The sequence below is a fragment of the Homalodisca vitripennis genome, chromosome 1 (assembly GCF_021130785.1).
Source record: "Homalodisca vitripennis isolate AUS2020 chromosome 1, UT_GWSS_2.1, whole genome shotgun sequence".
In the NCBI taxonomy this organism is placed as follows: domain Eukaryota; kingdom Metazoa; phylum Arthropoda; class Insecta; order Hemiptera; family Cicadellidae; genus Homalodisca; species Homalodisca vitripennis.
In genome coordinates, this window is record NC_060207.1 from 244,492,272 (window position 1) to 244,506,467 (window position 14,196).

General features: G+C 34.4%; 2 protein-coding genes across 3 annotated transcripts in view; one reads left to right on the forward strand and one right to left on the reverse strand.

Moving 5' to 3' along the window:
* Positions 1-780, forward strand: part of LOC124353221 (orexin/Hypocretin receptor type 1-like) — a 72,549-nt gene extending 71,769 nt beyond the window's left edge. Inside the window, exon 7 of one of the 2 annotated variants that reach the window (XR_006921582.1) lies at positions 448-582. Coding sequence is in view for 1 of the 2 variants with exons in the window: in XM_046803120.1 (XP_046659076.1) it covers positions 448-694 (247 nt within the window). In the remaining variant the exon portion in view is untranslated. Of the gene's footprint in view, positions 1-447 lie in introns of both variants that reach the window. The other variant, XM_046803120.1, reaches the window with a different exon arrangement.
* LOC124353222 overlaps positions 1-14,196 on the reverse strand; it is a 133,346-nt gene that overhangs the window by 113,567 nt on the left and 5,583 nt on the right. The window lies entirely within an intron of this gene.

Genomic DNA, 14,196 nt, shown 5'->3' on the forward strand with positions numbered 1-14,196 from the left:
TGGTTTCTTAAGACATTTCTGCTCTTAATATCTTCTTCGGAAAGTTACTTTAAAGGAAAAATTGTGTGTTGGTACAGAAGTTTCTCAAGCTTGAAAGGTATCTGAAAGAAGTTTACAAAAATAAATAAAATATCGTAAACGGAAATAATTAAATTTGAATGTCAAAAATGAAACAATTCTATAATTAAAAAACTAAAAATTGCCATTTTTAAATCTCAGCTGTTGTAGTCAATTAAGTACTAATTTCAGGTTTGTTCTTGAGATTAAATATGTTACTTTTAATAAAAAAAGTAATATTTTTTTTAGAACTGAGAGCCAAAATATGTCATGGGATCTAGTTTAAAAAATTCAATACTTTAGAATAATTTTTCAATTTCTGAATTTAATGTTGATATGTATTTTTCACTCTCGAAAATTAAATGCTAGGTTTGCCAATCTATGTTATAGCACTGGAAGGAGCAATTTCCAACATCGGCTGAGTCCCAGGCAGTGGTTGAATGCTGACTGTGGCAGATGTGACAGGTCGCGAGAAGGTGCGGGCGAGCGAGTTGATGTCCTGCCCGGAGAACATGATCAGAGAGACTTGTATACAATAAGTGTTCTTACATATGCTCTTACGTGTCATGTGCTTATATGTGATGATGTGCACTTATTCGACTGTACGCAGTATATTTTTGTCATTTTATGTAAGTAAGAGGGTCACAAATTAACATATATGTTTGTTACGACTTTGTCAACGTTTGTACAATACATTTTACTAATTAAATGTACATGCATATATTTCACTGTCTGATTTCTTCTACCTACATTTACTGTCTCTGGGTTACACGTTATGAGTTATATTAGCGAAGATAATGAGTTATTAATGTGAAGTCAGGCTGTAACCTTGATGAAACATGGAGTCAGACAAGAGCAGAATTATTTGTATACAATATGTTATTGACGGTGGAAAGTTTAAAGGAATAATATTATTTTACACATTTGCCATCGTTATATGTTACGTGATGTATAAACACAGCGTTTCGAGCATTAAAATCTGTTCTTTTTGTTAGATGAAAAGACAATTAGTACATCGTGTACATATATGTACTCAACGGTTACATAATATAAACAAAATATAAATAAACAAAAATACAAGTTTTTTAATTTTATAGTTGTGTTAAATAATATAAATATATATTTTTTTACATACTTAATATAAGAATTGTGAAAAATGGAGTTTTCCAAGATGAACGGAATGTGTACAGAAGTGAGCTGTAGACTAGAAATATTACACTGAAGCTTAGCGAAATGTGTTACACCGCACTTATTACGGAGCATTCATACGTTTTGGATATTGTTGGAGTGTCTATTCCATAAACACGTTGGATATTCATATATTTCAGTAATATTCACTCATATCGCACAAAGTGTTCATTTTGTCGTTTTCTCCTTTTATGTATTTTTATTTCAGTTATATACCTCTGAGTTTTCAAAATAAGTTGCTTCAAGTTTCCTGTACTTATACAGATTATAATACCACTGGACCGAAACTGATTACGAACTCTGCGATCTGAGATGACAGATTCGAGTCCGAGTGTTCGTGTACGATGACGAGTGTTATCTCTAGTTTCTGGAGAGGCGAAGCTCCAATGTCTGTTCTTATTATTGTTATCCTACATACGGAAACAGCATTTTTAGGGTAGATATTGACAGAATTCAAAAAGTTCAGAACACGGATGTCCGTTTTATTTACAATTTATGTAAATACTATCACTTATCTAGCCATCGAAGGGATGGGCTGCAGGAGTGTTGTCTGTGGAAACCATATGCAGGCTGCTGACCTCCTACCTAATCCACCGCGTCCTGTCTCTTCAGGGACCGCGGTACTTGTAGAAAGACTCCTGTACCGTGGCGAGGTTGCTGATCGCAGAACCTGACATGACGATCAGCTTCACTTCCCTCGAGTAAGGCTCGAGATAGGGAGGAGAGGTTTTTCGTACTTTGCCCCCAAGTTGTACAACTCCCACTTTTGTGATCTGAAATCACTCTAGGTGGCTGCCAATAAAATCAAGGTAAGAGAAATATTGGCAAATGACAATTAAGTTAATATATTTGATATAGTTAAGTTAAATGAATGAATTGCTATCAGTTTTAGTTCACTGGAGTTTAAAGCTGTTTTAAAGAGAAACACTCGACTAATAAAGGGATTTTTATTTTATTACATCAACTTGGTTTCTTTTATGACGTATGAAACACTTCACGGGGGGAAGAGAGACAGGGAGAGGGAGTGTGAGAGGAGATGTGAGGAAGAGAAAGGATGGTGTGGGGAGGTTGGGAAGGTTTGAGGGGGGAGGGTGAAGGAGATAGAGAGGGGGGAGATAGACCGTGTGTGTGTGTGTGTGTGTGTGTGTGTGTGTGTGTGTGTGTGTGTGTGTGTGTGTGTGTGTGTGTGTGGGTGCGTGTGCGTGTGTGTGTGTGTGAGAGAGAGAGAGAGAGAGAGAGAGAGAGAGAGAGAGAGAGAGAGAGAGAGGGAGAAAGAGAGAGTGTAGAGTGAGGGGTGAGAGGGGGGAGTGAGATTAAATTGTTAAATGTTAAACTAAACTATCTAACGTCTAGACCCCATCCATTCTCTTACAGCCGATAATGATAGAAGAAGGCTTTTACATCTTTACTAACATTATCCGTGGATTTTATTCACGGCAGTATATTTCACTGATATCGTGTCCATTTATTAATTGCTTCAAATATGCGATCCGGTATAGTTTTGCTACGACACCCTGGATGATATTTTGAAGCTCGTGTATACGAAGTAACATATAACTTACGCGTAATGCTAGTTCATCCATACATTTTATTGTAATATAGTTCAAACATGAAACATTAGTATGATCACAACATTTGAAGTATTAATAATCGTTTAAGAGTTGTTAAAAGCAGATAAATAATTGGTTGTGCACAAATAAGCTCATTTCAACTCGTTACTAGGATCTGTGTTTGCGTTAACAAGCATTTGCATTACGAGTTTACTAATGATTCCATCGGATTTCGTCGACTGCTTCTGATAATAATTGTTATATTTTGATATTATTGTAAGTATTTAATATTAAAATGTGCTCATTATCGTCTGGAACGTTAAATTCTCTATCAGTTTTTTCTTAAAATATGAGTAATGAGTGTAATGCTACAAAGAATCATAAATTAGCCATTTACAAATTCTATAGACCTAGAACATCTAGACTAGATAGAAATGAAGCTTAATGCAAAATTTCAAGTTTATACTTCAATTAGTTTTCGACATATCAGAAAGGACAGAAGTGAAGTTTTTCCAGACCCTGTCCCAGAAAAATACATTTCATTAACGTTCACCCAATAATATATTTCTCCTTTTATATTTTTATATACTTGCCTATGAATATAAAACAACTCAGTTCAAAATTCTCTTACTTTTAATTCTCTAGATTTCAAACATTGTCAGGCGCACATCATTTGAAGAAAACAATAATTATTGTTATAATAAATACATTGGGATGTGGAAGGACTATATAGAACGTAGTTACAGACGTGACATATGCATTGACAATATGCCCTTTGAACTTCTGACCTAAAAATCCAAAATGATCTTACTTGGATCAAGAACAACCTATGTATCAAGTTTAAAGAATCTAAAAACCTTTTAACCATGAAATCAATAAGATTCTCTCTTGGACCACAAGGAACCTACATCTCAAATTTCAAGAACCTAGGACCTGTTTACCAAGAGTTATCACACAGACAAACGAATAAGGATACAATTAGAAGACCCTGTAGGGGGTCCTTTATAACACAAATGTGTTACATACGTATATATGAGTAGAACTGTTAACATTTTGAAGGTTTTGTTTCATGTGAAATATTGTAATAACCCATTATTATTCCGCATTTAGAGTACAGTATTATCATAATTATGAACACCATTAGTGATCGGATTAATAATAATTATTGTTTGGCCAACATCACACATATAAATAATGCTTTATAAATGCTTCAGTGAATATTTCATATTTGGAAGTATAACAAGCAACGTCAAGGCTGTCAGAGCCCTGGCTGTTTGTGAGGAGGTGTGCTTTATGTACTTTCAAGTGGCTCAGTGCTCGTTTAAAGTACAATGTCTTAAGAAATACAACGGAAATCATCTGCTGAGCGATGTCCCAAAAATTACGGTTACCATCACTCAAATATATATACTAGCTATGGTACCCGTAATTGTCTACACAATTGAAATAGAAACAGTTTAACTTGATACCAGACACATAACAGTGTTTTACATTATTACTCTATAGCACACGATTTTAAGCAGTCAGCTTTTTGACAAGTACCGTTTAGTTTTGCATTGAAAAATAAAATACATCATATTATTTCCGTATCACAATTTTGTTTGGCTGTTTTGTTAAGTTCTGAATACCATGTAAAAGGTTCAACCGAATGATACACGCAATCTGCGAAACACATTTAATGTAGGTTTTATCCATTCTGTCAAAATGTATAAAACAATCATTTTGAAATTCCAAATGCGTTTCTTAAAAGTCATTACTTTGGCAATGAGTTTATTGAAGATTTAGTAATTGATATTATAGTAGACAGACATTAACATTGCAATATTTCGATGTTGCGCAAAACATATACCAGTTTAGTTCGTAAATATAGATATATAGACAAGGAGTGTCAATACTAACAATATTGTAAATAATAACAAATATTATAGTAATTTCTTATATTTTAATCATTGTTATAACTGATAGGTGTGTTTCTCGTCTTAAAAACCCAAATAAACTCAAAATATTAGCGTAATTTTTCCGGGTTTTTTATTCTGTTTTCCGACCTCTGAGAATCCTTACCCCATGGAAATTCTGGAATTTGAACTTTAACTTAAAGATCCCAGCCTCTAGAGAGTAATGCCCTGTAGAAGCTTTCGTACTCTGGAAGTTCCTACGCGTGGGAGTGCCCAGTTTCAAAGAACTCCAGCCCTCTGGGAGGTCTCAGCCTCTGGAGCATCCGAACTCATAATAATTTTAGTAGGAAACTTCTGACTATGGAAAATCACGGTCTCAAAGGTCCTGGAAGGCTTTGAGTTTAAGAACTCACTGAGCTTCCTTTCTCTGTTAGTCCTTGGCTTGTGGTCTTTAAGGGATCTCGATCATGGAAAATGCCTTCCTCTGGAAGTTTCGTGACTCTAAGAACTCCCGACTTCTGGCACTTGAATATAGAGACTATTCAGCATTCAAATCCTCGAAATTCTTATAATACATAATGATAGCAAATGTCCTAAATCTTATGCTCCTTTTAAATTATCTATATTGTTAATAAATCGCAAACAAAGAACTCTAGAATATTCTGGACTCTTTCATCTCCAGGACTCCAGGAGGTGTAATTTACCGCTGAGCCACTGCAAGCTCTTGCTCTACGGAAGAACTAGCGATTACGATGCAAATGAAGAGTGTGTAGCTTTGTAATACATGTGCATATACAGTTATGTATGTGTATACAAGATCACAGATTCACAGATATTCTTGGAGATAAAGATACAATCGTGACGGACAAAGCAAGTATAACTACATCTTTTTTTATACAATGCTATGGCAAAACGTTTCCACAATATAGAAAATCAATAATACTAAAATAACATGACATGTCCACATTATAGTAAATGTTGAAGATGGAGCTTATATTGGCTACAGTTAACTTATTGCATTTAAACACAAATGTAATAAAACTTTTGTGATGTATCTGACGAAGATAGCCTTGCTATCGAAAGGTCTCACAAAAATAAAAGTATTAAATATTGATTTTTTAATTTAAATCTAATAAGATTATAGTAAATGTTAATATATATTAAAACCATATTTAACATACTTGTGTAACAGTACATTATCACTAGGTTAAAGTAACTGATTTACATTACGTAAGGAGCCTTACAACAGCTAAGTTGATTGTTGTGGGTTTCGAATTCAAACCACGATCTAAGTTGCCTTACGTAAGTGTTCATAACTTGAATACTGTACTTGCGTCAGTTTCAAGTTAGACGATATCACGCAATATGGATATTTTAGTACCGTTCGTTTCCATTTACATCTTACACTTATAACTCTTAGATGACTTTAAAACTGCACGAGATTTACATTTATGTTACAATAGATATACATGTAAAAGAATAATAATAACAATGGGTTTGGTTGCAATTAAAAATGTCTGAGTTTTAATCACAATTTTAACACTTTACATTTTTAGTTCTCTTATTTGACTACATTACGCTGAACAGCATTTCTCAGTGTTGAATTCACACAATTAATTAAAAGGGATATTACTTAAACATTGATGTGTATGATCAAATTTAATTTAATTTTTTTTAATGTACGTGTGTCCATTTCAGGTGTTCTAAATTGACTTTTTGGACAACCTGATAGTTTAAGAGGTTTGTAATCAGCAAACCCCATGACAAAACCCCATTAAAAAAACAATAAAAACCACTAATAACTTACATGTTCGGCATATATAATGGCGTCAACACATAGGAATTATTCAGTAACTAACATTCGTTCTGGAAAACGATTAGCTAAAAGGGTTCTTAATAATTCCAACTGAAAACAGGCTCCTACAAAACTTTTCGTTAGGATGAGATCTCGTTAGTTTCGATAAAGTCCCAGGACCCAAACAAAAAAATCAGGCATTGGCTACTTATTGTAAGCAGTCTATAATTAGTATTGTTATTTTATTTGGCACTTTTTTCCAGAATTTTAGACTATCCCATTCGAATATAGTAGTTTATATTACATGTTGGGGCTTATGAACACTATAACTGTAGAAAGTTAACTGTAGCAAGATTTAATTTATTGATAATACGCTTGATGCTGCCATTATTGGTTCTACGTTTCAAATTACTTGCGTGCAATCTAATTGCGCAGCTACCTTTTTCGACGCTGTAATAATGCCTCCCTAGATCAAAGAGCTTTAAAAAGCTATGCCGGGCCAACTTTATTTTGAAGCAATGTGTATCTAGTGTTTTTATAAAATTCATTAATTTATAAGATATTAATATTAGGATTTTGTACAGAAAACTAATCTCTTTTTGTATAAGTGGTCACTAACCTTATACATAAGTCTGTAAGGAAGACTAATTCAATAAAGAATTCAAGATATTATCCGATATCTAGAAAAGTTCCAAGTTCGCAGCCGTAGGAAGTTTTGACCTGAGTGAGTTAGTGAAATACATACACTCAGTCACAAGTTTCAGTATGGCGGCTCTTTGTATTAATTTGGGAAACGTTTTCTCTGTTATTCCAAAAATATTAATTATTTAGTATAGTTACAGCAATAACTTTTTACAAGTTAAATTTCAAAGTTATTAACGCTCGAATTGATATTCCAAGATGACAGTCTTTTTTAACCTTAAGGGAATCGAAAGTTTTTTTAAGTTCTGTAAATTTTTCAAGATGCTCACATATACATCTATTTTGATAGTTAGTACAAGTATCTATGAGTAAAACTGAAGGCTGATTTAATTATCGTGTAATGCAACACATATTTTATTGTATTTAAACGGGGCGGACATTATCGTATTCATACAAGCTTTTTACACTCTCAATAGGAAAAGAGATTTTCAGTAAACCCCAGCGAAATTATATATGAGCTGGGGTTTACTAAAAACAAACGCCTGCATATGATGAGGCAACACCACTTCACCTAGATTACGTATGTTTGTAGTCTAAGTTTCTCTAATGACGAAATAATGTAGAGGGTCCGTTATGAGCTTCTTCGTCGCCGACTGTTTTTAGGTCTCTTCAGATGGATGTAGATTCCAGTTTACAGGAGTCAAATCTGTCACAGCGTTAGACTTCAGACGCTGCACTAAGTGGAAGGTGAACTGGAGCTGAACTTAACATTAGTATTGAATCAACCCTTCCCACCATTGATCAACTCCATGGTTAATTTTGGACCAGAATAATTCAGGCAATTTGGATCGAAGATGCAATCTACCCAACCGAAACATTTGAAGAAAGACCAAGAACAATATTCAGGAATCCTAATAACATATAATGATTTCGTGGTTGTATCAGTAGTGCACAGAACACAACTGTGCTGTCTCTAGGCACGAACTAAGGGAATTTCCAGGTTCGTTGAATTAGCCATGCCGATGTCGTAGACTAAGTGGCCAAAGAAACGGACTCTTAATTGACTCTTTTAAGGAATTGTTTCTATTGTTAATTCATACCATGTAACGCGTGAGCCATTGAATATCCTACTACGAACTACTTGATAGTTATTGTAATGCAGCGAACACACAAACTATTTTAATGAGGAAAAACTAGCGTATAATAAAAATATGATCTAATTACAAATTAATAGCATCCACGTATGGTCGTGGTTGTAATTGAGTGTACTCTGCATTTTAAATTACAACGTTTCCTATCTATTAATCATTAATGCAGTAAAATACATTTTGCTGTATTTAAGCTATCGTGAATAGGACTTTTTTTAATAGAAAAAAATGTTTTTTTTAATTTTTCAAAAGGAAATTAATAGAGGCAACCTACATTAAATTTGCAGACCAACCAATCAGTCAATCATCAGTCGAGGTTAGGCCGCTTTGGTTACCAATTCTAAAAAAATGAACTAAAAAGAAAACCAAAAGTATCAAACGGATCAGATATTTGTAATAAACCAATGCGGTATCATAATATGGTTTTAAGAAGTTCATCTAGAATGAACCAATAATAATAATAAATAAGGCCCATTCCTCTCACCCTTCCTTCTTATTTCCGCCATCTTGCTTCTTTCTGCCGTGACGATTACCATTTGCTATTGGCCTCTGGTCAGTCGTAGGTGGTTGGTAGACGAATACAGACGTATCAATTTTACGTCTGTAGTTCAATTTTAATGATTAGTATTGTGTATAGTTTTTATTAAGTGCATGTTTTAGAGTTAGTGAAGTTGACACACAACATGGCGGTTGTGATTCCTGACATAGCCGTGCTACAACGCTTTGGTATGATTTGCTTATTTAAACCTAGTTTTTAGTTATTTATTAGGTTAGTTATATACCTGAAGAAGAGATCAGATTGCAGATCTCGAAACGTAGTGTTACTGATTTTTTTGTTTCACGAACGATGCAAATGTCCGGAAAAATCCTGTTTCCTTCACAATCCTTCCATCGTCAAAAATGCTTCAAACAAAGTATCGTGAATACTCGTAGTCTTTCTATTCACATTCCCAGTCGTTAATGTTGGTAACGTTAGCCTGAGAGTTCACTTCAAAAGACAGTTCCTAGAAATCCTGATCGATAAATTACTGCTTCACCTATTGTAAATACCGTAATTTGATTAATTGCGCTTGTTCCAAGTTCAATAAACGTTATTAGATTTTACGGTTACCTTTGTGTCAAACATGTTACGTATATGTGAATCAATGATTGAAAATCAAATTCAAATCTATGGCGTATTTTTTAAACATATATGATATAGCCATTATACGATCTAAAACACAGTAAACAAAACAATATATTAGAGCTATAATCAAAACACTCTTCCTGAACAGCTGTTTTATTAGTCAGTACATAAGGCACCAACGTTGTCTTACGTAATCCATATGTGATACCAAATATGTATTTACATTAGTAATTTATATACATATTAATTTATACTCAAATATAGTTAATAATGTTCAATACAACGTAGAATTTGTATTGGTATTGGTATTTGGTATGGGAGTATTAGACTCGATATAACGAAATGAAATAGTTATTGAATAGATTGACAGACAGTACGGCTTGTTACCTTTTAACCACAAGATCAATCAATACACTTAGTTCCTGGAACAAGAGAGACCTAATTTCAAGTCTCTTTGATCTTTCTAGCGAGAGTTATAGCATAGACGAACATACAGACGGTTGGACTGCCATTTGATATTTTACTTCTAAAATAAATTGGGTTCTTTCCTAAACCAAGAAGGCTCATAATACCAAGTTTCAGTTTCTAGAAACTTTACCTCAAGAGTTATCGCACAGACGGGCAATGACAGGCAGAGACAGACAGAGGACTGCCCTTTGACCTATTGACCATATAATAAATTGGATTCTTCATGGACTAAGAGGAACCTATACGTCAAGTTTGAAGTATCTAGGACCTTTCTATCAAGAGTTATCGCACAGACGGGCAATGACAGGCAGAGACAGACAGAGGACTGCCCTTTGACCTATTGACCATATAATAAATTGGATTCTCCATGGACTAAGAGGAACCTATACGTCAAGTTTGAAGTATCTAGGACCTTTCTATCAAGAGTTATCGCACAGACGGGCAATGACAGGCAGAGACAGACAGAGGACTGCCCTTTGACCTATTGACCATATAATAAATTGGATTCTTCATGGACTAAGAGGAACCTATACGTCAAGTTTGAAGAATCTAGGACCTTTCTATCAAGAGTTATCGCACAGACGGGCAATGACAAGCAGAGACAGACAGAGGACTGCCCTTTTACCTATTGACCATATAATAAATTGGATTCTCCATGGACTAAGAGGAACCTATACGTCAAGTTTGAAGTATCTAGGACCTTTCTATCAAGAGTTATCGCACAGACGGGCAATGACAGGCAGAGACAGACAGAGGACTGCCCTTTGACCTATTGACCATATAATAAATTGGATTCTCCATGGACTAAGAGGAACCTATACGTCAAGTTTGAAGTATCTAGGACCTTTCTATCAAGAGTTATCGCACAGACGGGCAATGACAGGCAGACAGAGGACTGCCCTTTGACCTATTGACCATATAATAAATTGGATTCTTCATGGACTAAGAGGAACCTATACGTCAAGTTTGAAGAATCTAGGACCTTTCTATCAAGAGTTATCGCACAGACGGGCAATGACAGGCAGAGACAGACAGAGGACTGCCCTTTGACCTATTGACCATATAATAAATTGGATTCTTCATGGACTAAGAGGAACCTATACGTCAAGTTTGAAGTATCTAGGACCTTTCTATCAAGAGGTACCGCTCAGGACAGAAGAGACACAACTTTTAGAAAGCTCTGTTAGGCTCTTAATCAGAGTCTCTTGACAGGCATTTCGTCTTCCGATCATGAGTTACTCTAGTTATTTACGTGGGCGTGTAACATATACGGCCAAATACAAAACATATATTAAAAAGTGAGGGTCTATGTTGTGGTAAAAACGTGCTCGCATGGGTAACTAAATATCTGTGTGTTCGGCCCCCGCGGAGAAAGTACTTTTTTGAAACAATTTCTCATTTACATAACGAAGGATTAAAATTCGGACAGGATTTTTTGGGACAATTAATAAGCACGAAATTGTCTAGTGAATGAGACAAGTATATGTGCTACAAAAAAAGGAAGTCTCCCACTTTCTATAACTTATATTAAAGTCGAGCGAGTATCTATGATAACAACTTCGGACCTAACCCCAGAAGGGTTCACTTCTGCCTGGTTTATACCTTCCAGTTGGACCCACACTGGTCACGGCAAATACCGATGTGTCACTTAAATCTGGGAAACCTTATGGATGTCCAGGAGCGGCACATCACTAACCGCAAATGTCGAGATTCTGGGATGCAAGGGGAAGGTAGATCGTTAGGTCTAGTTTATTGCGGGAGACGACTGTTGGAGTTGGTGGGGTTCGTTACCTAAGTGCCAAAAGTTAGCCTCAACGTAAAGGTATGTCACCCCCTGCCTGCTTTGACTGGAGAGGCTGGTTCATATCCGGCTTCTCCTTCTTCCGGGAACACATGACTGAGATTAGTGCCCTGAATTCTTCCTCATGGATCTCGACAAGAGGTTGTCCAAACCCCCAACCTTACCCATACAGAATATCGTGTCACTCTGGAAGCATCGCAAAGCTTCTTTTAGGACTTATGTACTAGAAATTGCACTTGTCCTAAGAGAACAAAAACCAAGAATGTTAGTACAGTCTAACAACAGATACAGTAGTCGTCAAATTAATATATAGGTAGAATTTTGATTTTAATGTATAGCAATGATGGCAAAAGTTAATCGCAACAAGTACACAAGTATTCAAAATTCTTGTTAATCTTCACGAGATTACAGCAGGCTATATTTTTACCTTTCAATGTTGTGCTATTTATTTTAATTTTAAATTCTAAATACATACTTGTATGATGGAACTATCACTTAAGTTACATGCAATTTATATAATAAACGTTACTGAAGTATATATAATATGCTCAGCGTTCCATAATTGATATACATCCTAAAATATATAAATACATGTATATAATATCAAGTAATATACTTGAACTATTTTATAATAATTAGAGCACGAAGGTCTAACTCCAATCTACATTTCAAACGCTGTATTCAAGTAATTAACAATTCTAATTAAGATCTACTCCAAAGCAAGTTGGTTGTTGTTTTGGTGTCAACCAAGACAGAATGAAGCTGCTATAATCCCAGTTTAACATAATTATTGCAAAAATATCTCATTGCGCACTTGTCACAGAAAACAGTCTATAAATATATACAATTCTTTAGAATTTTATACAGATATTTAAGTATATCTTAAATTTAGTTATAATTTATATATAAATCAAGATTATTTAAACTTAATTGCTTTGAGTATTAACGCAATAACACAATATAATAACAGTTATCACATGTAGATCAGATTAGTTTTTACTACTAAATATATTCAATATTTAGTTGTAAGCGAACTAATATTATTAGGACTGAGTGCAAAATATTTATAATCAAAGTTGGTAGAGTAAGTTGTTTTATAAATTAACTACCAACATCATTGGATAAAGAGATGTTGCTAGAAGATGAACAGAACGAAAAGGATTATATCTCTCGCAGTAATATCCGTCTGGAGAATGTATGACGTCACTTCCAGTTGAACTTACACTGAGTATAGAAAAGCTCCTTGTGTTATCTGTATATCTGAGCAACATATGGTTGTCCAGGAGTGACATATCACTAAAAGCCAATGTCGATATATTGTCGCAGAAATGCCTGTGATCGTTTTAGTAAAAGCGGTTAGCTCTTATTACATAAAATAGTTTAACGCATATTATTTGAATATGAAATAGTACCCAAGAGTAAGAAATGCAACACAGTCTCCCGTGTAGTATCTCTGTAGAGTGTGTAGTCAAACATGTGTATCAAACATCACTCAATGAATTCTAATAATAGTGTAGTCCATTATGATGCAGGAACTTGATAGGCAGTATGCGTTAGAGCACTTGTTGAAAAGATGGGAATTAATTTATAACTGTGTAGTATAAATTACTCAAATTTGATTAAATCTAGTGCATAAACAATTTCAGACTAAATCAACTAAGCGTTAGGACCAGTGGCGATAAAACATTAAAGAACAATGTAAATTGTTTATATGAATAATGTAAAAAATAATATTATTACAGTATTAGATAGTGAAACAATTATTAGATTATTAAAAATATAAGTAGATTAAACACACTGAGACATGGAACGGGAAAACCAAAGTAAAAATTACGAGTAGAACAATTATACTTTGAAAAAAGGAGAGAAGAAAAACAAACGAAGAATAGATACAATACAGACGGATCGCTGCTAGATATTTAGTTTGGACGGAAAAACAAAAGTTCAGTCTCTCTGTTCATTTCAGAAGCACACTCTAGCAGTTACTGTAAAGTGAACCTTAGCACACTCTGAATGGGCTTGTGTTTGGTGACTGTAAACAAATTTACATTTAAGCTGGTCTCCAAATGAGAAAATATCGGAATATAAATTTTAATAGGTATTTTGTACAATGTTAAACTCAGCTATACAAGGTTGGTCCGCAAAGCGTGCAACAGTTACCTGTTACATAGTTAGTTCCTTTTGGAACTGCCGTTGAAGTAATAACTAATATTTAGATAAAATAGTTTCGTGTTCAAATAAAAAAAAAAAAAACATTACGTTGATGAAATAGTATCTGACATTTTTGCAAGTAATGGTCAATTACATCAGATATATTTATCGACAAGCATCCCGTTATATCTGTTATATTGTTCTGTAAATATGTATTATCCCTTAAAATAGCCATAATTTACAAGGATATCGTCCTATTGTTACCTTATGAGATGACAACCTCCATTTTAACAAGTAATACTGCTCTACAGATTATACACATTTATCCACAAGCATCCCGTTATATCTGTTATATTGTTCTGTAAAGATGTATTA